This window comes from Populus nigra, chromosome 12 (genome assembly GCF_951802175.1).
Source record: "Populus nigra chromosome 12, ddPopNigr1.1, whole genome shotgun sequence".
Classification (NCBI taxonomy): domain Eukaryota; kingdom Viridiplantae; phylum Streptophyta; class Magnoliopsida; order Malpighiales; family Salicaceae; genus Populus; species Populus nigra.
Genome location: NC_084863.1, coordinates 10,344,168 through 10,368,545, shown reverse-complemented (window position 1 = coordinate 10,368,545; position 24,378 = coordinate 10,344,168). Strand labels below are relative to the sequence as shown.

At 35.9% G+C, this 24,378-nt stretch overlaps 1 protein-coding gene and 1 pseudogene across 1 annotated transcript; both read left to right on the top strand.

Annotated features, from left to right (window-relative positions):
• The first annotated feature begins 20,037 nt into the window (after positions 1-20,037).
• On the top strand, positions 20,038-21,642 carry LOC133669270 (small ribosomal subunit protein eS26x-like). Its single transcript, XM_062089338.1, has 5 exons — positions 20,038-20,197; positions 20,288-20,380; positions 20,490-20,574; positions 20,659-20,792; positions 21,371-21,642. Exons 1-5 carry the CDS (start codon positions 20,195-20,197, stop codon positions 21,449-21,451), a joined length of 396 nt encoding a protein of 131 aa, XP_061945322.1. The 5' UTR covers positions 20,038-20,194; the 3' UTR covers positions 21,452-21,642.
• Positions 21,643-22,245: 603 nt separating this feature from the next.
• Positions 22,246-24,017, top strand: LOC133669944 (pyrophosphate-energized vacuolar membrane proton pump 1-like; annotated as a pseudogene).
• Positions 24,018-24,378: the final 361 nt, after the last annotated feature.

Sequence of the window (24,378 nt, the reverse complement as noted above, 5' to 3'; positions counted from 1 at the left end):
TATAACCATAACCCTTTTGTTTGGACATAATGAAGTTATATATTCATTACCAAAACACCTAAAATACTTAATATTACAATTATGATGAATTTGAGTTTTAGTTTTACCTTGAACAAATAGTGGTTAAATCCTTTTTTGTAGCTTTAGGTGGTTCAGGTTTGCTTCCCATTGTATTCGACTTTGATAGGGTAGCCCCCTCTCTCCTATAATTTGGCTTCCAAGATGAAAAATAACATGAATTACCTCTTTAACTGCTTTTCTATCTTAGTAGTCATATAAACCAAATCCTCTATCTTAATATAATATTGTCATTCAACCATACTAGTTATCTCATTATTCAAACCATTCAAAAATCTTGCCATTATAGTCTCTTTATTCTCTATAGCATTAGCTCTAATCATGGCAATCTTTATCTCCTTATTGTAACCCTCCACACTCTTTAACCCTTAAGTGAAACTCTATAATCTCTAAAATTATTCTCTATAATAATATACAGGAACAAATATCTTTCTCATGATTGCTTTCATCTTATCCCAATTCTTTATGAGTCTCTCTCCATTCCTTCTTTAACTTAATACAATTTGATCCCACCAAATAATATCATAGTCAGTACAGTTAATAACAAAAAGTTTTACTTTCATTTCCTTAGAGTGACGGTGACAGTCAAAAATCAACTCTACTTTCTTCTCCTATTTCAAATATACTTTAGGATCATTTCTGACCTAAAAAGTTGGAATCGTCATCTTAATACTCCCTAAGTTTTTATCCAAACCATCACAAAAACCATCATTTCTATTTTCTCTCCTATGGTTGAAATAATCATGTGGATGAACTCCCTCATGTTTGTGGTTCCTATGTTTATAATCAAAATCCTCAGCCTCCTCATCTATATTTTTTGGCCATGAACTCCTTTACAGATGAAATAGCTCGTCTTGCAAGCCTTCTACCCTCGGGACCCCAACAAACTAGCCCATCATGAAGGCTAGACACTTTGGTTCTCAATCCATCCATCCCATTCATAACCTTTATAAACCTCATGTTCATCATCTTTAATTGTTGTTGTATAGTTAAATAACCCTATTCCAGATTATTCTTATCCTTTAGCAGTGATGATGCACTTTTGGTTAATATTGTCAAGATCTTAAAATTATGTTAGTAGTAAAAAGAAATATACCCTCACACACGTCCTCGCATGTTTACACTCCATAGATATCACTCTCCTCGTGTTTCACTCAAATTTCCAGCTTTTGACTACAATAAGCTCACCTTTAGTCTTTTACCACTCAATATCAAAAAAAATTATTTTTTAATAAACCAATTCACAACAAATAAAAAATAAATTGATGATTTAGTGGCGCAATCCAAAATAATATATAGACACAAGAATCAATAAAAAAAACTATCAATACAAAATCACGAAAAAAAATGAATTCATGTCAAATATGAATGATAAAAATTTACGAGAATAAAAAAAACTAATGGAGTAAGACTCAAATATCCCAAACTATGCAAAGACATTATTTGAGACCATTTTCTGTGTAGCAAACTCGAAATCAACAACAAAAGAGTATTCTTTTATAAAAAGATACCTGTTATGAATTTCTTTTTGTAATTTTCAAAAATATCCCAACCAAGTATGTCTAAATAATCTCAAAATCAACATATGGCACTAAGAAGTCCCAGAATAAAGAAATTCCATATTTGAGTTACCAAATTCAAGATTTGCTGAAAAGCCCTGATTTGCGGCCTAAACCTTGCTTTTTCCCTTTATGATATTTATTTGATCTTTCTTCTTTTAGTTGTAAACAACCAAATCATAAATAATTTTCATATTATTTTTTACTTTTGTCGTAACTAGGTTATATATGTCGACAATGATTAAATAACACAGAAATTAAAAGATAAAGGGATATAACATAATTTTAGAACATTACTCTAATATCAACTTATGTAAACCTCATGAATATTAAGATCCAAAACCTCAGAGTTAAATCAACATTTTCCAAGACAGCTAAATTCAAGTTTATGATTGAGCTTGACAGAACGATAATCTGAATTGAGGCACCAAGACTATAGAAATTAAACCTCCACCCAATGTCTATGAAGAGACACGAACAAGTAATATAGAAGATGCCATAAAGTTTGGTTAATTCTTTGATAAGCCAGAGTAGTTCAACAAAAAACCAAGTTAAGAGAATCTCCTCTCACACATACGATAGATTATTACAAAATCAAAGTTTGTAATAGGTAAAAAGGTCTCAAATAGAGATGAAAAAATAATAAAAGAGTTATAAATTAAATAGGGGAAAAAATCTTAAATCACCTAGAAAACTAATACAAATCTCATGTTATAGCTTCTAGATTTTATTGCAAGGCCATCTTGATTTCCGGTCGTTATAAAATTTTAACGGTATATAAAATAAGGTTTTTAAAATCTTCTAGTAAAATTTCAACCTAATTCTGACGATCGGATAAAAAATTATGCATGTTAGCGTAAAAATCTGTAATAGAAAAAAATAAGTTCAAAAACCGCCTCTAATGTCCTTGAGTTATAAGAAAACCTTGCTAATGAAGAAATCCACAAAATAAAAGGAAACACAAGTTGCTGACATGGAAACCCTTGCCAAAATAATCTCAATTGTTGCCACATATGCTTTCCTTGTATAAAAGAAATAGTTGCTAAATAGGAAATCCAAAAATCATAAGGAAACAAATAGCAAAACCTGTACAATACCTTTTATCGTGACTTCAAACACGTCATTCTCTCTTGTCTAGATTATTTACTAGGCCTACCATATATGGATAGAAATCTTGAGATGTCTAGTTTCTAACCTAACTAGAATCGCATCAAACTTCAACCTATAGCTCCAGATATGGCTAAAAAAATACATAAAGGTCTAGTTTGACAGATTTGCAACTTGTTAACCCGAATATCCCAAATTTGCTCTGTAACACCCCACCTCACTAGCAAGATATTGTCTGCTTTGGGCCTCCCAGTCCACCCAAATCCAGGGCTTCCACCTAGGTCCCGCTCATGGGTTTGTTCTTGACAGCCACGTATGGCCCCAAAACACGTCTTTCAGAGTAGCGCAGCACACCAACCCTGTCGGATACTGTCCCCTTCGGGCCTCCCAGTCCACCCATTCCCAAGGCTTCCACCCAGGTCCCCCTCAGGGTTTTAAACGCGTCTTACTAGTCAAGGTGAACGTGCACTTATAAGGCCCTGGCTCTGGACGCTCGCTTCCGATATGGGATCTTTTACAAGCCCAATCAATTCCTCTTGGATCCTCTTATTTTTAGACCTTATAATAGGCCTAATTGGTACCTCTAATGGATCATTTAGTAATGCTTGCTAATTTGCATTAAACCTATTTCTTATTTCAATTGTTAAGGTCTCCCTTAAGAAAACAATATAAACTATATAAATAGGAGAAAAGAAAAGGGAAGAAAAGGAGGAGGAGATTGAGATTGAGATTGAGAGAGAATTGCAATTCTACATAGAATCAATTTCGTATTACCTGCCTTGTACATTTCTTTACATTTCATCTATATACAAGAGTTTCCCTCTCGTCTAACCACCTAACAGAATCCTAACCAACTAATTGTTGCACTTCTTCCTCTAATATAATTGTTTTAGTTGTTATCATTTTTCTTCTTGTTGTTATCTTGGTTTTGATCTATTACTGCTAGCTATGGTTTGTAATAATTTTGTGTGTCAGATTAGGAATTTGGATAACTGACTAGAGTTTTTTCTAGATGTACTTTAAAAGATTACATGTCAAGGAGGAGAAGCGTTGGTGTGGGAATGGCGGTGAATGGTTTTTGTTAAGGTTCTATTAATTTTTTTCTAATTTGATGGTAAAGTTAGAATTTTAAATGGTAAGGGCTTTGTAATCATTAATTCATTAGTTCAATTATAATGAAAATTCTATAATTTTTTTCATTCTTTTTATTGATTAATTTTTCCATATTCAAGTTAACTAATTATACAATAAATAAATAAATAAAGCAAAAAAGCAATCTTGTGATTTTTAAAAATGAAAATTAAAGATTTAGCTTGTATAAATCCCTATTGATTTGATACCAATAATGCTAGTCAGTTTAGTATGATAATATGTACACGATTAAAAATTCAGTAAAGGTCCATTTGTCATCTATATCTCATAGCATATATAATCTAGTATATAAAATATATAAAACAAGGAGACATCCATATACATTGTTTTATATCTCATATTCCATTATGATATATGAAATTCATTCATGTATCAATTTGATCTAGAAATGAATCAATTCAATTTTTCGTTTTAAATTTTTAGATATAGATATAATTTTTTTTCTTTTGTAGGGAAGAAATATACCATTTTTTATGTATCTATTTGATTTCTTATTATCTTTGTTCTGGCACTCAGATCTTTCATTTTTTTATCTGTTAGTGAATAGTTTATCCAATTCATAGATTGAATTGAAGTGGAAAATTTAGAAATAGTCCAATTATTGATAGGTGAATCTTTGTCGTTTTTAGTTTCATTTAATTCATATACTTCTCTAAATCGAAACGATTATTGATTAGTGAATCTTTTTTATTTTTAGTTTTATTTAATTCATATACTTCTCTAAATCCAAATAATAAAATTGGATTTCTTTTTTATTTTGAAAATTTATTTATTATTTTTTTAAGAAATAGAATACCTTTGATGAACCCATTTTTTGTTTTTTTAATAAAAGTAGAAATAGTTTTCTTTTTTTCTTTTAAAATTATTAGAGTTAGAAAACCATTTTTTTCAACTTTCTAGTTTTTTTTTTTAGTTTTTAAAAAATGAGTTCAAAAAGTGAAAGTTCTTTTCGGAGAGAACCAAAAGAAAGTTAAACTTCCATTCCCTAAACTGTTAAAAAACAAAAATTATTTTTTTATCTTTTCTTTTTTATTGAATCTTTAGAAAGGAATTTAAACTTAGATATTTGCTGAGGTTGTAGTCGGATATGTTTAGCATTTGCAAGAACTTTTTGAATCACTCCATTACTTGAGTCAAGTAATTGAGGGTTTCAAAAGGATATCAACGACTTACCTAAAAACTAAACCATATAACTTTAATTGTTTAACGATGACTCCACTATTATTGTTAGGTTTCCAATTCTTTTCTCTATTTTCTTTGGGTCAGTCTCTTACTAGTTTTAGATTGAGTTGATCTACCTATTTTATTCCTGACTATTGCTGATTTTGAGTCGGTTATTTTTGTCCCCAACTCTGCTAAGTAACCTTAGGAGGGCACTCTTACCTCGAGTGCCTAATCTCCCCCGCAATGGAAGATTGCATTATAAATATTATACACCACTGGTGATCTCAAAAGCGACGAAGGGAAAATGCAATCGCTCGCAAGTAAATATTAAATTTGGAGCAACGAACGGAAATGGCAAAGTGGAAGTACGAAGGCATGAACAAGTGCAATTTGGTAACAAAGTCAAATTAAACAAACTTCACCGGGCCCTTGATGCATCCATTTTACTGGACAGAGACAGAGACCTGCCACAAACACCTTCCTCTGTCGCACGATATTTTAGGAAAGCAAGGTAGAAAGCTTACATATAAATACTCTTATCAAACAGAGGACGAATCTCTGACCTGTGATTTTGCACGATTCTCAGCCGTGGATCATAGATATAGAAACAAGACCATGGCTTGGATTCACAAGTGGAGGAGCAAATAATAAAAGAAGAGAGGTGGGGCTTGTCAGCATGCTGGGGCAGCTGTCTCCAACTTCTTTGACTAGAAAGCAACATCTCCAAAACTAGGTAAACCCCACGTTCTCTCTCTAAGAATGATGCTTGCACTTTCTCTCGTATTATTATATTATTATTTTTTTGTAGTATTTTTCTCGGCAAACCTAAAAGAAAAACCCAACCTATAGTAATAATATTGATTAGATTCTCATATCTCGTTTTGCTTTTCATCAATCAAAATAATCTACAAAATACTACAAAACACAATAATATAATAATATGACAGAATATATATATATATATATTAACATTCATGATTTTCATTTAAAAATAAAAATAAATTAACTTTGACTTAGACAATAAAACTATAATCTCAAGTATCTAAATATAATTTTAAAATTTAAAACATTTCTAAACGGTAAACAATCAAGATTAAAAAGAATTTTAATTTAAAATAATTTAGCATAAATAAAATATTAAAAAACTAAAACACAAGTCAAACATCATTATACTAAAATAGAATGAAGTTTGAATGAGGTGCAACAATGCAAGGCAAACATGAGAAACCAGGTTTTTAGCAATGGAAACAGCATTAAGGGAATAGTTAGAGACCAATACAACGACACTGAGGGACTGCCGAGTGTGCGGAGGTCATTCAAACTTCCTAATTCATTGGACTACGTTTCTTGAAGCATCACCTAGCTAGGCTACTGCCTTATTTTCTTTCAATGTCCTTTGTATTTCTGTGGCTCCAAGGAATCTTTATCTCAAGATTTCTTGTTTATTGGTTAACCCTATCCTCCAGTATTCGAATGATTATCACTAATAAGGTTGTCTCATAACCAAGCTAATTTTGAAATTGTCATTACATTTGAACTTAATTTTCAAAGCATGCAATGTTGGGAATGAAACCCGTAGTCTTTGTTATAGGCCAACCAAGATATATTAATGTTTCTATTTTCATGGATGAGGATATATAAGTATTTTTTTCATGTCCTAGTCTTCCCAACCAATACCCGACTCCTCTCGCTAGACTCCTGGGGCCCCGTGCCACACGCGTGCCTAGTGTCAATGGGTTTGAGCTCCATGTCTAAGCCCAATCGCAAAATGCATGCCTTGTGGCTTGGACACAACACTTGTTTCCTTGGGTTTTTTTTTATCAAATCCAATCATTTTTGTCTGCACCCTACTCAATTTGGACCTCTAAGTGTACAAAAGTCTTTATTTACCTATCATTTTTTATTTTATTAATATTTATGTAAGAGATATTTATCTCTCATTAATGCTATTATGGAAAAATGACTCTTTAACCATTTCACTCAAGCAAAAAGACAATATTTATGGGCCATAAATACCCTTTGAATCACCTAGGTATCAGGCTCATAATTTTTCCATTTTGTACATATTATTTGTGAAGTCTTTTTTTCTACAAAATATTATTGCACTCTCTACAAAGATACTTATTTAAAAATCTAAGAGTCTCTAAATCCACTAAATACAACTTTTTGCAGGTACTTATCTTCACACATCAAGCAGCAACTCATCTTGGCTAATCAAAATTGATCATCTTACATAACTACATTATTAACTCATTATCCAACCACAAAAGCCTTATTCCTAAGCATTTTGGATTTTAGAATATCATTAATTGGCGTTGTCTGTGAGAAATGATCAAAAAGCTATTAATTCTTTTTTTTTAACATTTATAAGCCATCCATGACATACAATAAAGATACACTTGAGCAAGACGTGTGATGGACATCCCCACCATCTTGGGCACCTTTAACCAACAAGACTTTCAACAGCTCATAAATCAAGTGCAACTCCTCACTCGGATAGTATTGATAAGCCAAAGTCAAAATCAGCCCTTGTTACCCCCAACAAGTTTTTACACCTTCAGCAACACTAAGAGTCCTAGTGCCACCGTCATTGACTGCTTCCAGCGCTTGTAGGCAACTACATTTCCCTGAGGAGTCTAGGCAAAATGACATTTAGGAGAGTGTTTTGCCTACATGTTCACTAAATCCCTCTAGAGGTAGTTCATGCTATTGTGATACCCGCACATAGAGTGGGTCTCCAAGCATGCTCCATGTCTACCATAAGAAGGGCATCAGTTACCTATCATGCCATTCTACACTAGACTCTTAGGGTCCCTAAAGCCCATCAGTTACCTATCCCGACATTCTACACTAGACTCTTTGGGGTCCCTAAAGCCTATCAGATAAAATACCAAGAGACACTCGGTATTTAAATGCATTTAAAAGAATATCCACAACCCTTATTGGGTGCAGGGTTTTTCCTTGTCTAGAAAAGTATTGAAACTCAAATCCCTTAAGACTATATTTCTAAAAAAATAAGTATGGACAACTAAATGGCCTTAATGATCTTAAATAGCATTGCAAAACATGTGAAGTAGCTTGGGGATGTCATCTAGGATAGCAACGAGATGTATAAGATACTCCTCATAACTTTCTAAGAGTTTGTGCACGCCTAGTATAACAATTTAGAGCTGGATTTCGTTGGTAGCTTTAGTGACCTTTTTGCCTAGCTAATGACACATTTTAGCACTAGTATACCTACCACGAGAAGCTTTATGGAGCTATTTGGCATTACCCACGCAAGCATATTTGAAGAGGTTTAGTAAGGAGATGCTCAAGGTAAAAGAGTTGTTTAAGCCAGTGGCCTTAAAGCCTTGATATATGGAGTAAGGGAGCATGATCTATGGAGAAAAATTTATATATTACTAGATAGAAGTTTGCTCAAAGTGAAACAAGTCATAAAAAATCATATACGAGTAGGAAAGGTAAATATGTTACAACATGTACCTCTTTATTTTTACAAGGAAAGTCAATCTTAAGAACCTTCTAAGTGGAATTATTCTCCTAATAGAAATCAAAGCTCAAGGAAAAACTATGAGGGACTTACCTATGGGCATTTGGTGTATCCTAAAGGTTTACCACTCATTTGAATCAAAATAGGATGAACTATTAAAAGTTATCTGGGCAGTCAAGGTAAACACCTACCATCTCCAATACATGGTAGGAAAGAATCTCCCTCACACTTAGCACTCAGATTATCTCAAAATATGCTATAATGGATAAGAAAGTAAATTTATTTTAGAAATAAAGTACATTGTATCCTTATTATCAATTTATTATCTTCTTATCTCTAGTGCAATCTCGAATTAGCACGACTCTCCAATAAGGTTTCTAGGCCTCATGTTATCTCCAAGGATGACCATAGGTCTCCCACTCTTCTGTACAATCTTGTATTGGCATGACTTTGCAATAGGGTTTTCGGGCCTCATGCTATCTTCATGGATGACCATAGGTCTCCCACTCTCAAATACAATCTTAGATTGGCACGATTCTCTGGTAGGGCTTCTGGGCCACACGTTATCTCCAGGGACAACCACGAGTCTTTTACTATCTAATGTGATCTTAAATTGGCACGACTCTCCAGTGGGGTTTCTAAGCCTTACGCTATATCCAATGATGATCTCGAATCTCTTGCTCTCTATTGTAATCTCAGATTAGTACGACTCTTTAGGGAGCTTCTAGGCCTCACGCTATTATTGAGGATGACCCTTCATGGTATGGGTTCCTTCATGGGTTCTCCTCTATCTCCTAAAAAGTTTTTAAAGAATGGGTTCTTTTAATATGGTTTCCCTTAGCCTCCTAGAAATTTTTCTAAGTATGAACCCCTCTGTGGGTTTCCCTTGGCATCTTAGAAATTTTTCTAAGTATGAATTCCTCCAATATGGTTCCTCTCTGCCTGCTAGAAATTTTTCTAAATATGGTTTCCTTCATAGTTCCCATGGCCTCCTGAATTTTTTTCTAAAATAGGGGTTCCTCTATATATTCCCTTTTGCCTTGTATTGGTGAAACCAAAGAACTCTCCTTATTTATTGACCTTTATAAGTTCAAACTACATCAAAATAGTTTAGATAAAAAGAATTATAATCTCGTCCAAGAAACCAAGTTAGTAGTTAAGTCTTCACGTATTTTATATTCCAAGGACTTGAAGGGTTAGTGATGGATCGAGATTATTATTATTATTTTCAAACTTGTTGTTGATCTTAGCCCATTTTTATTATAGCTTAGGCATAAAAGAGGACCTAGAAACAAGTTTAGGCACAAGCTTTTGGGTTGGCCCAACTCTTGATCCCGTATTGTTTTTTAGTGAACCCAAACCTCGCATTTGACTCCCCTTAAACAACACCTGGTGCCCCGTGCCTGTTTCCCTTTAATTGGCCCTCAACTCCCCTAACTTAGCTTATTTGACAGACACCTCATGCCCAACACCTCACGTTTGTCTCCCCTTGATCGGGCTCTTCATGCGCGACTCCCATCGACTAGCCCCTCACTCCCCTCGCCCAGCTTCTTTAATCGGCTCCCTATGCTTAGCTCCCCTTGATCGATGTCCCATGTCCAGCATCCCATTTTTGGCTCCCTTCGATCAACCCCCGACTCTTCTCGCCTCTCTCCCTTAACCGGTACCTCGTGTCTTGCTCCGTTTGACCAACACCCACCTCCCTTCGCGCGACTCCCTTAATCAGCACCTTATACCTGGCTCCCCTCACCTGGTACCCTATGCCCAGCACTCCTTGCCCGGCTCCCCTCAACTAATGTCCCGCATATGATGACCCATGCCTAGTTTCCCTTGACCAACACCCAGCTCCTCTCGCTCAATGCTCCACACTAGGTGCGTGCTTGGTGCCCATAGGTTCAAACATCATGCATGGTTGATCCCAGACACATGGTGCCTTTGAGCTCAAGAAAACGTTTGGCATCTATAAGCTAAGGCACAACGCCTAGTGCCCGTGATGCATGCATGGGCCTTGTCTTATGGTTTATACCCAATACTTATTCCTTTAAGGTTTTCTTTTTATCAAACCCAATCATTTCTGCTTGTACCCTATACAATTTGCACTCTTAGGTATACATTAATCTCTCATGGCCTTTCATATTTCCATGTGTATATATATATATATATATATATATATATATATATATATATATATCACTCATTAATGTTATTATAATAAAATGATTATTCAACTCTTTTATTCAAGCAAAAAGAAAAAAGAAACAATATTCATATGCTGGAAATACCTTTTAAACCATCCAGATAAAAAAAATTTTCTTTATTCTTTACATATTATTTTCATAGCCTTTCTCTGTAGCGCCAAAGGATCTCTTAGAAACGTTTGGTTTAAAGTGAGTTATAATTAATGGAACATTTTCCATTAAAAAAAGAAATTAACAGCATAATTTCCATACAATTGTTATTAATTACAGAGAAGTTGATTACGTAGTGTTAGTTGAAGAAATCATAATATATTATTATTAAAACTCTATAATTGATAAAGTTATTAGAGTGTGTTTGACAGTATGGAAACGGTTACTTTTTAAATAATTTTTTGTGCCGAAATGCATGTTAATAATATTTTTTATTTTTAAAAAATTATTTTTAATATTAACATATCAAAATGATATAAAACACATAAATCATATTAAATTTTAATAAAATAAAATATTTTTTAAAAATACAGTTTGCATCAGGAGTGAACTCCATTATTTTCTTGAAAAGGAAACGTGAACAGCAGCCTAGCTATAGCTATATTTAATGGGGATTATTTTTTGGAGGAAACTAAAACATAATACCAAAACTCAAAGTTCTAACTTTAAAGTGAATTTTTTTATATAAAAAAAATCCCCCTTAAATAGTTAAATACAAAAGCCGGATATATATATATACACACACACTAAAATTCAATTCGGTCAAGAAAGTCTAAAAACAACAGTACTATCCAGTGGGTTTAATCTAATATTATGCTTATTACAAGTACAAAAAAGCAAAAACATGCATTTTAAAATCAAGCAAACACTCTAATTTAATAGAATATCAACAAATAAAGAAAGAAGCAAGGCATCGTTGAACAAAACAGTGATTAAATTCAGAATTTAATCCCGCAGTATGGTTTAGCAACTAGTTCAAATCCTCTGAATTGATCTCATTGAATCTCAGACAAACATCAATGAAATTGGCAAGACTTCATAGCCATTAAACTTTGCTAAAATTAAGTTCATGGCTTGAACGAATGAAGGTTTTGGTCTGCTTCTTTTGGTTGTTCTTGTTGGTTCCCCTGGCCCTCTACCTCTGTTGAGGCAATTTGTGTCATGGACCTTCTCCACTCACATTGCTCTCCTTAGACACGACTTCTCAATATCATAAATGTTGGGGATTCCGGCACCCCATGCGCGGACCAGTGGTGTACTAATAGTTGCTCAAAGGAGGTTTAAGCATACTGACACAATATTTAACGTGGTTCGGCAAACCGCCTACATCCACGGGAGAGAGTCATTGTATTAGAGCTAAAGAAAGGGTTACAATAAATACATGTAGAGGAGGATCACTCAACTCCCAGCTCACACACTCTGCTGCATATGGCAGTAGGGCTGCTGCCCATGGCAGCAGCTCCTCTTTCTCTCTTCTTCTCTTCTCTTCACGTTCTCACACACTCTCACAATCTTGCTCTCATAAAATATGCCTCTTTTATAGGCATTTCATGGCAACCTTCTCCAGCACTTCTTCAACAAAGGTGGCTGCTAACTCCAGCTCTTCTTCAACAAAGGTGGCTGCCAACTCCATCTTTTCTTCAACAATGGTGGCTGCCAATAGTCAATGGTTGGTGCTATCTATTTGCTGCACATGCAATGGCAATAACCCAACAATCACCCCATTTGCCATTCATGTGGGGCAACTGTCCTCTTGCTTCTTCAGCACAGGCTTGCATCTTGCAGCTCTTCCAAGTTTACCATTCTGAGAGCATCTGTGGCCTAGTTTACAGGTACTCGCCAAACCTTTCAATCACCAGAGTTACCAAAGCACACCTTTTCTCACACAAAAGGATCACTACAACCAGATGGTCTGCCATTTCACATCTGAAGAGTGTTAACGCTTGTCTCTGGAACATAACATTCCCCTTCGAGCGTATCAACCATGCTCGGTCCGGAATGATTCATCAAGCCTTACATCAAGGCTTACAACACCTCCTCAAACAGAAATTTCTATTTCCAAGTGCGACGGTCATTATCTGAGTATCTCAATATGATCACGAGCCCACCACTCTTCCAAGAGTCTACTCATCCAGGAGTTGCGCCTGCCCTCTGTTCCACCCTAGGAACCACGCCTTACTTCTCCGTGAGTCTCTCGCTCTTAGTCGTAAGAGTCCAGGTAGCTCTCCACCTTTTACCATGGGGGCAGCCCATTAAAGGTTGATCCATATCTGTCTTCATACTCTGAGTATTACAATGTCATTACCGAGCTCACCACCTTGACAAGAGTCAACTCGTTCCCGGAACCTGCGCATGCCCTCTGCTCCTTCATAGCAGCCGCGTCTTAATGCTCCACAAGTCACATATTTATTGTCCAAGGTAAATGTCTTTTAGCTCATTGATCTTTAGCATGGGGGCAATATCCATGAAAGTCAATCCTGCATTTGTCTCCATACTCATCATAGCCACTTCATTGGCTATACATCTGTCCACTCATATCTAGCCATCACATTGACTCTAGGGCGTTCTGAACTGGGCTCATATCACGGCCCTCACACCTTCTCTAAGGCGTCTTCGCCTGTTGTCATGGGGCGGTCTGAACTGAGGCTTCTATCACGGCCCTCACACACCTTCCATCTAAGGTGTCTTCACCTTTCATAGGTGGTCGCATCCTCCTTCAGCTGAGATGCTTCAAATTGGCTCCAGAATTCTCTACCACCATGTGCACTATGGGAGAGATAACTGCCACTAATCACATAGAAAGAGAAACTTGCGGTATACTCCTCGCAATCCTCCACCTCGATTTCTATGTTTGGAGCTTTTGTGCCTTTCTGTTTGACAGCTCCACCTACACCAACTCTCTCTGGTGTCTTCGCCTTTCATCATAGGCGGTCGCCTTTTATCACAGGCGTTTGCACCCCCTCAATTAGGTGCTTGCACAACAGCTCTCTTTCCATCCTTGCATGCATTGGAAAGGTCTTCGCTTGTTGTCTTCATCAAGAGCACAAGAGACTTCCTGTTGTACAAATTTTCACAGTCTCTACTCTGAGCTTCATCTGGGAACACTTCTTCTCCTTGCACTTGTTGTCTCATTACAGTACTTCGTTAGATCCTACGGGTACTCCTGCACAATCTCCGTATGCCCTCGTGCAATTTCTGTTCTCCAGATTTTTCCCTATTCCTTGCTTATGTTTAACAGCAGCTCATCCTGTCATAACACTTGTCCAAGTCAAAATAGGGTGCCAATCTTTATCCCCTTGCTGTATTTCTCTTCCATTATCAGGGTCTTCATCAATTCTCCCTCAAGAAATCACAGTCACCAAATCTAACTTCTTTGGAGAAATCACCACTTCATCATATCCTTGAACATACGGAACCCAACTGTTCCCTTGTTCCGTCGTCTTGCTAGTCTTCAACCGTTTCAATACAAACTGTTATATATACGAAAATAGTACCGTATGGATAATCCTTCCACTAAGCAAGTTCCCAGGAAAGATTGGAGGGGTCACACTGGTCCCGCTTAAAACCCAATCTCCTAGACAGAACTTCTCAGGCCATATCTATCCATCGTACTGTCTTTCCGTATATACAACCATTTGCTAGCTTTGTTGCGGCTTTTCTTTACAAGTGATCTGGAATATACTGGTTTAATACATGATTTCTCAATATCTGGCGAGACTACCAGTGCTTAGATTCGTCAAGATTGGTCTTCGTCAATTTCCACTCTTCACCTCAAATTGTCCAGTTGATCGGGTGTCCAGAGTGTCCCAATTTTGCCTTCCCTCAAGGCAATTAAAATTCTCCCCACTTAGCAGTTCAGCACATGCAATTGGGTAAACATGTGCGATTTCTTCTTCTTCATCTCCAACGTCCACCATGAAGACCATCGGATGCCTCCTAATCGGGCAATCTCTTTTGTTAATTAACCACCACCACTTTCGGTCTCAAATCTCAATGATCGGACCATACCATTGCATCCGGAACGATCAAATTAGTTGGAAACAAGTATGAAATCGTCCAAATCGCATTTCAAACGGCTAAGATTTGATCAAAACAATTCTGGCTTGATGAACGACCCAGATTCAATCTCAGATCCGGTTGCACGTCGACTCTGCTGTACAGAATCTTATTCCTCGGCTCGCGGCTCGACTCGGCTCCATAAACAGCTCGGCTCATCTCGCGGCTGATGACGTGTCAGGTGGGTCCCGCGGTGATGACATGGCAGATGACTGGTCGCTGACATGGCATGCCAACTGTGCATACTGACATCACAATTACATCATGTTGATGTCATCCCTGGCATGCCTGCTGTGCATGCTGACATCACAATCATGTCATGCTGACGTCATCCTTTGCATGCTTACTATAGACTGCCACCTCGTCGGCGCGTGAGGGCGCGTGCGGGTATGTCCGACGTCCGTTTTTGACGCCGTTTTCACCAGTGGCTTCGTCTCGGCCTCCTCTACACAGTGGTATGGTCAAAACACCATTTTGAGAACTTTCATTTTTTAGCAAAAATCAAACACCACTTTAAACCATAAACTCTGATACCAATTGTTGGGGATTCCGGCACCCCATGCGCGGACCGGTGGTGTACTGATAGTTGCTCAAAGGAGGCTTAAGCACACTGACACAATATTTAACGTGGTTCGGCAAACCACCTACATCCACGGGAGAGAGTCATTGTATTAGAGCTAGAGAAAGGGTTACAATAAATACATGTAGAGGAGGATCACTCAACTTCCAGCTCACACACTCTGCTGTATATGGCTGCCAACTCCATCATGTTCTCACTCACTCTCACAATCTTGCTCTCACAAAATATGCCTCTTTTATAGGCATTTCATGGCAACCTTCTCCAGCACTTCTTCAACAAAGGTGATTGCCAACTCCAGCTCTTCTTCAACAAAGGTGGCTGCCAACTCCATCTTTTCTTCAACAATGGTGGCTGCCAATAGTCAATGGTTGGTGCTGTCCATTTGCTGCACATGCAATAGCAACAACCCAACAATAAATGCCTTGTTCAGTGTCATTGTTTGGAGCACCAATAGAACTCTCATAAAAGATATTGGATGTTGGCTTCTCTAAGGTCACCCATTGTCAGCAAGCACAAGCAAACAAGAGCGAAATAATTTATATTTTCACATCAACAAGAACTAATTGAGAAGGGCAATAGAGCCCAGCAAAATCTAGAAGATAGTGGCAGATCGTATAGGTATAGAACAATGGAACTGCGGGCAAGTAGGAAAGGTTATGGAATTAGGGGCTAAAGTTAAGTTGTTGTGATGAGAGACAGAAATAAATAACAAGCAACAAATACACAATGGCCAGCAAACAACATTGAAACTGATGCCAGGAACCCAACTGTTGCATTAGCTTGTAGGTGGTCAATTAGAAATACCATCAAGATCGAATGAGTAAAGCTCTTGCAATTTGGTTGTCAATGGAAACCAACCCAATCTCAGTAGCAATGTAGACGCTTTAATAAAAAGCTAATTGTTATGTTTTCCTTCCCCTGTGTACAGCAATGAACCCAACATGGTTGTTCTCTATTATTATAGAGGAATGCTAAGCCTTGTGCTTTTTTTGGAGTCTAAATCCAAGGGTCAAGTTGATCAAGGCAGTTCCTGAAGATGGAGAACAAAATAAATAGAAAATAAACATATCATCTATCACTGTATAAGCAATCTCTGGGTGAGATTTATAATCTCCAGAGCTTCAGAATATCTTTGCAATGCCTTGCAGAACTATGAACCAAACCAAGAGAGCTAACTATCAGAAAGTAAAAGAATATCTGCTGGTGACTTGTTTCAGCATGAGTGGGATTCCTTAACAATGATGCGCTTTGTTTCAAGCAAATAAATCAATCAAAATAAAAAATAAAGAATAGATGCATAAAAATAAAGGGAAAAAATACAGACATCTAGAATAAGATCATGATGCGCTCTGTCTTTTAAAAAAGCATGCAGAGGAGAAACTCTGTTTTCTAGCTGTAACCACCAAAAGGAGAATTATATATCAGATCATCAAGCCCAAGTGACAGGTACTTTCCGGTAAATTGAATAGCTCAGTTGCACTGTACCAGAGATTCATCATCTAGGCAAATCAATACCAGCAGCTTTATCAGCTGCTTTCTGCTCTTCCCTCTTGCTCTGCAAGCTCTTAGTCTAGTTCCAGGCATCCATAGTGAATGGTTACTTAGCTGCTCCCATCATCAGCATGATAAGAAGGAGAAGCAAATACAAACACAACCAATCTTTACCATTTATCGTCTAACTTATTTGATGGATTTACTTTATGTCAAATCTAAAGTCTTTTTGAGTAAATGATTTAAAGCTAAATTAGGGATGACCGTAGCTCATCCTATTTATTAGTTTAGGCCATTATAACCTAAACTTATGGAAAGCATAAAGTTGTTAGAGTTAAGCAAGACATCATATGGTGATTACTACATTAGCCTAAGGGTTTTACCTAAAGTTCCTCTTTATTGGTAATCTGTTAGGACAAAAACTAAACCCTTGATCGTTAGAATCATGTAATGCCATCCATGTTTGGATTGTTGGATGTGAGCTAAAGGAAAAAAAACTAAGTTAACCTTAAGGAGTAATTTAACTGATCAGGTCTTGGGTTTGCTTTCCAATGATCATGAGTTTAAGTTTCTTTAGGGCCATTAAAAACTTACATGATCGTTAATTTCAGTGCTCATAGAATAAGTTGAAGTAAACATAAGCATTCAAACATCTATATTAATAAAATAAATAAAAAATAAGTTATTTTGAGCTAAACTGCTCTAACTTACTAGCAAAGGCTGCATTAAAGTAATAATTAGACCTTAACTTTGAGTTCACCAAGCTAAATTCTCTAATGCTATCCAAAGACAAGATACGGCACTAGCCATGTAAAAATACCTACTTCCATCATTTTATAGCCTCAAAGCCATGTGCTAGGTGAAGCTCGTCACCAATCCAAACCATTTGTTGTGTATCTTGGATCCATGTCAATTGAAGAGAAAAATAATATGAATTGGTGAATAAACTCATTAAATTGCTTAATCCATTTTAGGGACAAATCGAACATATACATTCTTTTAAAACATCATATTCAGGGAATTAGAAGGTGAAAAAACATGGAAAATTTTAAACACAACATATTTATAACATATAAACTTTCAAGGCATGTCAACTCAAAAGAAAAACAAAAAAACACAAAATAGAACAAGGTGAGTGAATAAGAAAATTACACCTAGAAAAAACATGAAGTACCTCCAAGTTGATATGATAATACTCTTGTCATCAAATAAAAACTATGTATAAGTAATGCTAGTATATTGACTCGCGCTTTGCAACGAGTCAATATTAATTTTAAAAAAAATATATGAAAAAATATTAAAAGTATGGAGAATGTTTTAATAGTGTTATTAAACTTAATCAAATGGGTTAATTTTTAAACCTCCACTCAACTCTTTGCCAGACCCAAGCACCTTGGGTCTCGTAACCATGTCAAACCCAAGCGCCTTGAGTCTGATAACTATACTTAAATAACAAAAAATGAGCTTGAGAGCGTTAATTATAATGTATTCCCTTCTTCTCTTGTTTAATAAAACCAATTAATTGATCCTTAAAATTTCAAAATATAGATTTAGGTTTTCTTTTGCACTATTATTTTTTAAATTTTATTTTTGACACAAGCGTCTAGACTTGACAATCATGCCAGAGTCATGCTTCTATTTTTGAATGCCAGACCTAGGCGTCTTGGATCTAATAACTATGTTTAGATAGTAAAAAGTGAGCTTGAGAGCGTTAATTATAACCTATTCCCTTCTTCTCTTGTTCAATAAAAGCAGTTAATTGATTCTTAAAATTTCAAAATATAGATTTAGGTTTGCTTTTGCACTGTTATTTTTTAATATTTTTTAATTTTATTTTTAACCCAAACGACTAGGTCTGACAACTATGTTAGATCCATGCGTTTATTTTTGAATACCAGACCCAAGGCTCTCGGGCCTAGCAACCATGTCAGACCCAAACATGGTTGCCAGACCCAATGCGTTTTTACTAGCATGAGTGCCACATATAAGGCGTTTGGGCCTGAAATGGTTGTCAGACCCAGATATCTTGGGTACTCATGCAAATATGTTGAATGGTCTCAGGATATTGAACTAATAATTTCTTGTGGACTTCTAATGTTTTGTTAAGAAAAAAGTCAGACCTAAGTGCCTGAGTCTGACAACCATGTCAGACCCGTGCCTAGGCCTTGCATGACCTAAGCGCCTAGGTCTGGCAACCATGCCAGACCCATGCGTCTTTTTAAAAAAATATAGGAATTTAGTTATAATTATTCTAAAAATATATTTATTTTGTATTTTCATCTTTGTCTTCTTAACTAAATATATTTTTATCTTTTTTATATTTTTTTCTTCTATTTTTGGACATTAATTACACGCATCCCTAAAATTCACTCAATTTTTTTTAATTTATAATTTTAGTGAAGAAATTATCTATAAAATTACACAAATTAAGGTAGTCAAAAGGACAATAAGTCTTTTACATATGCAATATTTTCTTTTCCTACAACATAATGTATCAATTCAAAAGTTCAAAAGTTTTATCTTATAATCGTATATTTCAAATTTTCATATATACTACGTTTTATTAAAATTCAAATAAAAATTTATAATAATATTTAAGAATCATGTCAAAACTTAAAAGTAAATGAATCTAGTAAATTTTTTAGAGTGTAAAAAAAACCAAAGAGAAGAATTCAGCAATGAGCCACGCTAAATTCCTAGCCTAACTAGTAGTAGGCCATGTGAATATGAGTCTGACTCTTCTTTCTTTCTTTCTATTAAGAGGGTTCATAACATGTTGTCGATCCTTTATTATTTTTTTTAAAAAATTATGACATATGATAAATTGTCTATCAAAATTTAGAAAAATAGGTGTGAGACATAGTATTCGCACCCACAACCCATATCCTATTAGGTGCACCTTAAACGACTTAACTACAAAATAATTGTGTTATAAAAAATTAAAAATCCTATTCTTTTAAAGCGTATAATAATTATGATTATAATAACATAATTATAACTATAATGTTATTGTTATAATTGTAATTTTAATAAAAGTTTTAGAAAATTTGTATATTACTGTTATAATTTTAAAGGGATCTTTTTTTTAAAAAGAAACTTAAAGGCCTTTCGGTCCAAATTAAAGCCGGCCCGGTCATTGAAGAGCGAGGGCATAGTAATAAAAACAATAATTCCTAGAATGCTAGGGAGCGCCACACAGAAACTCACTATAAATGGTCTAATTTTGCAAACTGTTTCATCTCTTACCACTTAAAAAAAACCCTAGCAGCCGTGCTGAAGAGCCAGATACCTAAGCTGCCTTCTTCACTAACCACCGTCAGTAGCCATGGTGAGTCCGTCAGATCTCATCTATCTTATGAGACACTCCATCCGTTTTCTTGCTTTGAAGATCTGTTTGTTTGTTTTGTGAACTGTGCAGACATTCAAGCGTAGGAATGGAGGACGCAACAAGCACGGCCGTGGACATGTTAAGTTCATCCGGTGCTCCAACTGCGGAAAATGCTGTCCCAAGGTACTCACACTTTCTTACTTTTCGCTCTCTAAATCATTATATTTTTTGGAAAGATCATTGATTTTGATTTGTTTGTTTTTTTATTTTTAATTTTGATGAATAATTAAAGGACAAGGCAATTAAGAGGTTTCTAGTGAGGAACATAGTGGAGCAAGCTGCTGTTAGGGATGTTCAAGAGTCTTGTGTTTATGACGGTAATTGACTCACTAAACCAGTTTAATTATGCTCAATTTGGTGATTGATTTGTGTTTCTCAATGTTTCTTTGTTGTGTTATCAGGATATGTCTTGCCTAAACTTTATATCAAGATGCAGTACTGTGTCTCTTGTGCTATTCACTCCCGTGTTGTGAGGGTTCGCTCTAGCTCTGAGCGCAGGAAGAGGGAGCCTCCACAGCGTTTCATTAGACGCAGGGTACTTTTTTTCCACCTCATCTTTTATTTCTTGCTTTCAATGTATAATTAATCATGATTCTGTTTATTATCAAGTATTCAATTACTTGCGTTATTTTGTTGGATTTAATGTTAGATTTTTTATATTTTAGCTCTTATTGATGTTTGATAATGTCGTGTTTTATTTATTATACTGGTGAAAATGCTTGTCTACACATTTTGATATAATTGTTGTCTGTCCTTGTTGAACTTGGGTGTTTCCGATGCCATTGTTCTGTTTTTCATGTGCATCTGTATTAATATATAGTTTATAACTAGGAATTGGATATGCCATTGTATAGATAACCTCATGTTCTATGTTAATGTATTTATAAATGCTTTTCATTTTTAAGATAATGTACCTTGCTTGTGCATTCAAGTCTTTTTGTTTTTTTGGAGTTGTAATTTCTGGAAATGAATTTTCAAAATCATTTGGTCTGAGTTGGTCTTGTGAATAATTATCCTATGGCTACTTTCTAGTCCTAATTTCAAAATCATTTTGATATAATTTCTGCCTGCATTCAAGTCTACTCATTGGCATTCTTGTCTTCCATGTTTCAGGATGACATGCCGAAGCCTGGTCAGCCTGGTCAACCTGGCCAAGCACCTCGGCCTACTGGGGCAGCTCCTGCTCGTGTCTAGAGAATCAAATCAAACCAAACACTTTTGTTGGCTGTTTTGCTTCATGAAGCTATTTGAACTTGATGATTTTTTTTTTATATATATTTACTGTTAAGACTTATGAATTATTTTAGGTTGTCGAAAGTTTTGACTGATGAGGATGCTTCAGGAATATCATGGACCTCAGTTTAATGTCATTTTTATTTATATCCTATCATTGTGTGTTTCTACAGCAATTATATTGGTAATACATGGAATTAAGTCAAATTCAGCCAGTGTTCTCGCCACGTTTAAATTTAGCTAGATTTGTTGGGGAGGAAAAAAACGAAGTTCATGATATTTCGCCCCAAGTAGATTGGGATTGGGATGTGATGGCGGAAGTTGATTTTTATGCGTACCTGATCAGACATTTGAAGGTTCAAACTTTAAATATCCTGAATTTGTGCCAGGTTCATCATGGATATTGGCGATCTTGCATGTCTATTGTTACTTGTCTTTATTTCACAGAGAAAGGGATGACTAAAGAAGAAGAACCATTTATGCATCATCTTAAGCTTGGGAGGCTGGTTTAGACAAGGAAATTCCTTATATATAGGTCTGTAATAAACTTTGGAAAATCATGTAGACATGAAATTATAGAATTTATATCCTTCTCTCACACACTCTCTATTGCTTCTTTTTCTTCTATGGATACTAATCAATACAAGCCATTGCTGGCCTTGACAATGAACTCTCAAAATTCACCCAAATGCTTGAAAGAAATCCTAGCATGATTCTTTTCAGTTCAACATGCAACAAGTGGTATAAGAGATGGAATGATAGATCAAACCAAATCTATGTTGCAAAAGTCGGAAGAAAATCTTTACCCTTGCAAGGTTGCTGGGGTTGTTGAAGGCACCATTTATTCGAAGAGTGCTGGAAGTGCTCAGGTTCTTGCTACTGGAATTGCTTTGGGAATTGCAACACAGACCATGCCGATGTAATCTTGTTCGCCTGCATCAACTCTCTTTACTTTGACTTGGAATACAGTTTTTTCTTCTAGCAATTCCACTCCTGGCTCTCCTTCTACATCAAACATAGGTTCCATCTTGTTTGGCACAACTACATCATCATCATTCGCTCCTTCGCCTCTGTTTGGAACAGGTACAAGCTCATCCCTCTCTGGAACAACTTCATCCCCAATCTTGTTTGGCTCAACCTCCTTTTCCTTTTCCTATTCCTATTCCTCAACTTCCGCTACGCCTCTATTTGGCATAAACTCACCCTCGTCATTGTCTTCCTCAGCCTCCTCCACAACTACTTCTACTCTACCTCTATAGGAGAACTTAACTGCTGTTGTCAATGCTTTTGAAAACGTCAATGCAAGACTTCATGTTGACCAGAGGCGCTTATACTTCCAAAAGTCTCTTTTCATGCCAGGAACCTTGGGTGCCAAATGCAACTCTCAGACGATCATTTCTCACCTTGACTAAAAATTATAGCGCTTCAAGGGACCCACTAGAGAAACAAGCACCTTTATGGATTGTGCATTCGTTCCCACATAACATTGATCATTGCCTGACATGGGCTCGATTTGAGTTCGAGGGATTGGTTGAAAAAACTTCGACAGAAGTTAATGCCCATCTTTCAAATCCAGAGATTTTATTAATGATATGATCAGAGCTGGTGATGCTCAGTCAAAGGACACCTTGGAACGTGTTCTTGAGTGCCTTGGGAAGTAAAAATACATGACATTCCAAGATTGCATCACATGGGCACGCTTAAGGTTTGAAGATTATTGATCGGTTGCAGAATAATTGTGATGTGAGTGCCGATAATGCTGCTGATATAGCTGACATTGTATCTAATCTTTTCAACTCATATGCCGAGTCCTCTTGTGCTGCTTTGGTTGTTGCTTCCATCTCCTCTTTTGGAATCAATTATGAATTAACTCCAAGGTCATATCCTCCTAGTCAGTTTTGTAGATACCACTGCTTATTTGATAATCACCTTATCTGCAACTGATTTCTTCAAAATTAAAGCTGTGAATGAAATTGAGCTATCACTAAAGAATCAACTCATCATCTCCACTGTTTTGATGATTGTTGGAATTGCCATTGATAGTTGGATGGCTCCCCCATCTTCCTTTACCATCTTCAACTTCAGAACCCAGGAAGTTGTCGAGAATTGGCAACTCTTTTTGTGTGTTGTTGTTGGTCTCTGGGCTGGATTTATTATGGGATTGGTAGTAGAGTATTATACCAGCAATGTGTACAGCCCCATTCAAGAAGATTTTGATTCCTGCCTAACTGGAGCTGCCACTAATGCTATTTTTAGGCTTGCGATGGGATACAAATCTGTCATTATTCCTATCCTTGCTCTGGCAATCAACATTTTTGCTAGGTTCTCTTTGGTAACTAAGTATGGTATTGTTGTAGCTGCCCTCGAAATATTGAGCACCATTGCCACTAGGTTGACAATCAATGGATACAGTCCCATTAGTGACCATGCCAGAGGTATTGCTGAGATGGCCGGCATGAACCCTAAAATTCGAGAAAGACCTTATGCCCTTATCATTATTGGAATCATAACAGATGTTATTGTGTGAACAAATGAGCATGATACTTCTCACCTGTCATAACCTATAACCTATTACGATTAATTCAATATGTGTCTTTTAGAAAGTAAGAGTAAATGGATTATGTTATTATAAATTATAGGCTGAAATCTTAGATTTTATTTTATTAGTGGTATAAACTATTAGTCTGTTGAAGCTATGCATCATTACTATATAATTGTATTAAAGACAATTCTTAAGTTGTAAAAACTTCTTATTAAAGATCTAGGTGATTTGGTTTCTATAGAGATAATGAATAATCAAAGATTTTATATTTATTTTAAGGAAAAAGAACAATATTGATATTTTTATACATTAATTAATTACATTAAGAAAAAAAAATTTATCATTA

Bases quoted from the DNA above. Each gene is read 5' to 3' on its own strand.
- LOC133669270 (XM_062089338.1), top strand. The intron at 20,381-20,489 runs GTACTCACACTT...GAATAATTAAAG, and splicing joins GCGGAAAATGCTGTCCCAAG to GACAAGGCAATTAAGAGGTT. The intron at 20,793-21,370 runs GTACTTTTTTTC...TCCATGTTTCAG, and splicing joins AGCGTTTCATTAGACGCAGG to GATGACATGCCGAAGCCTGG.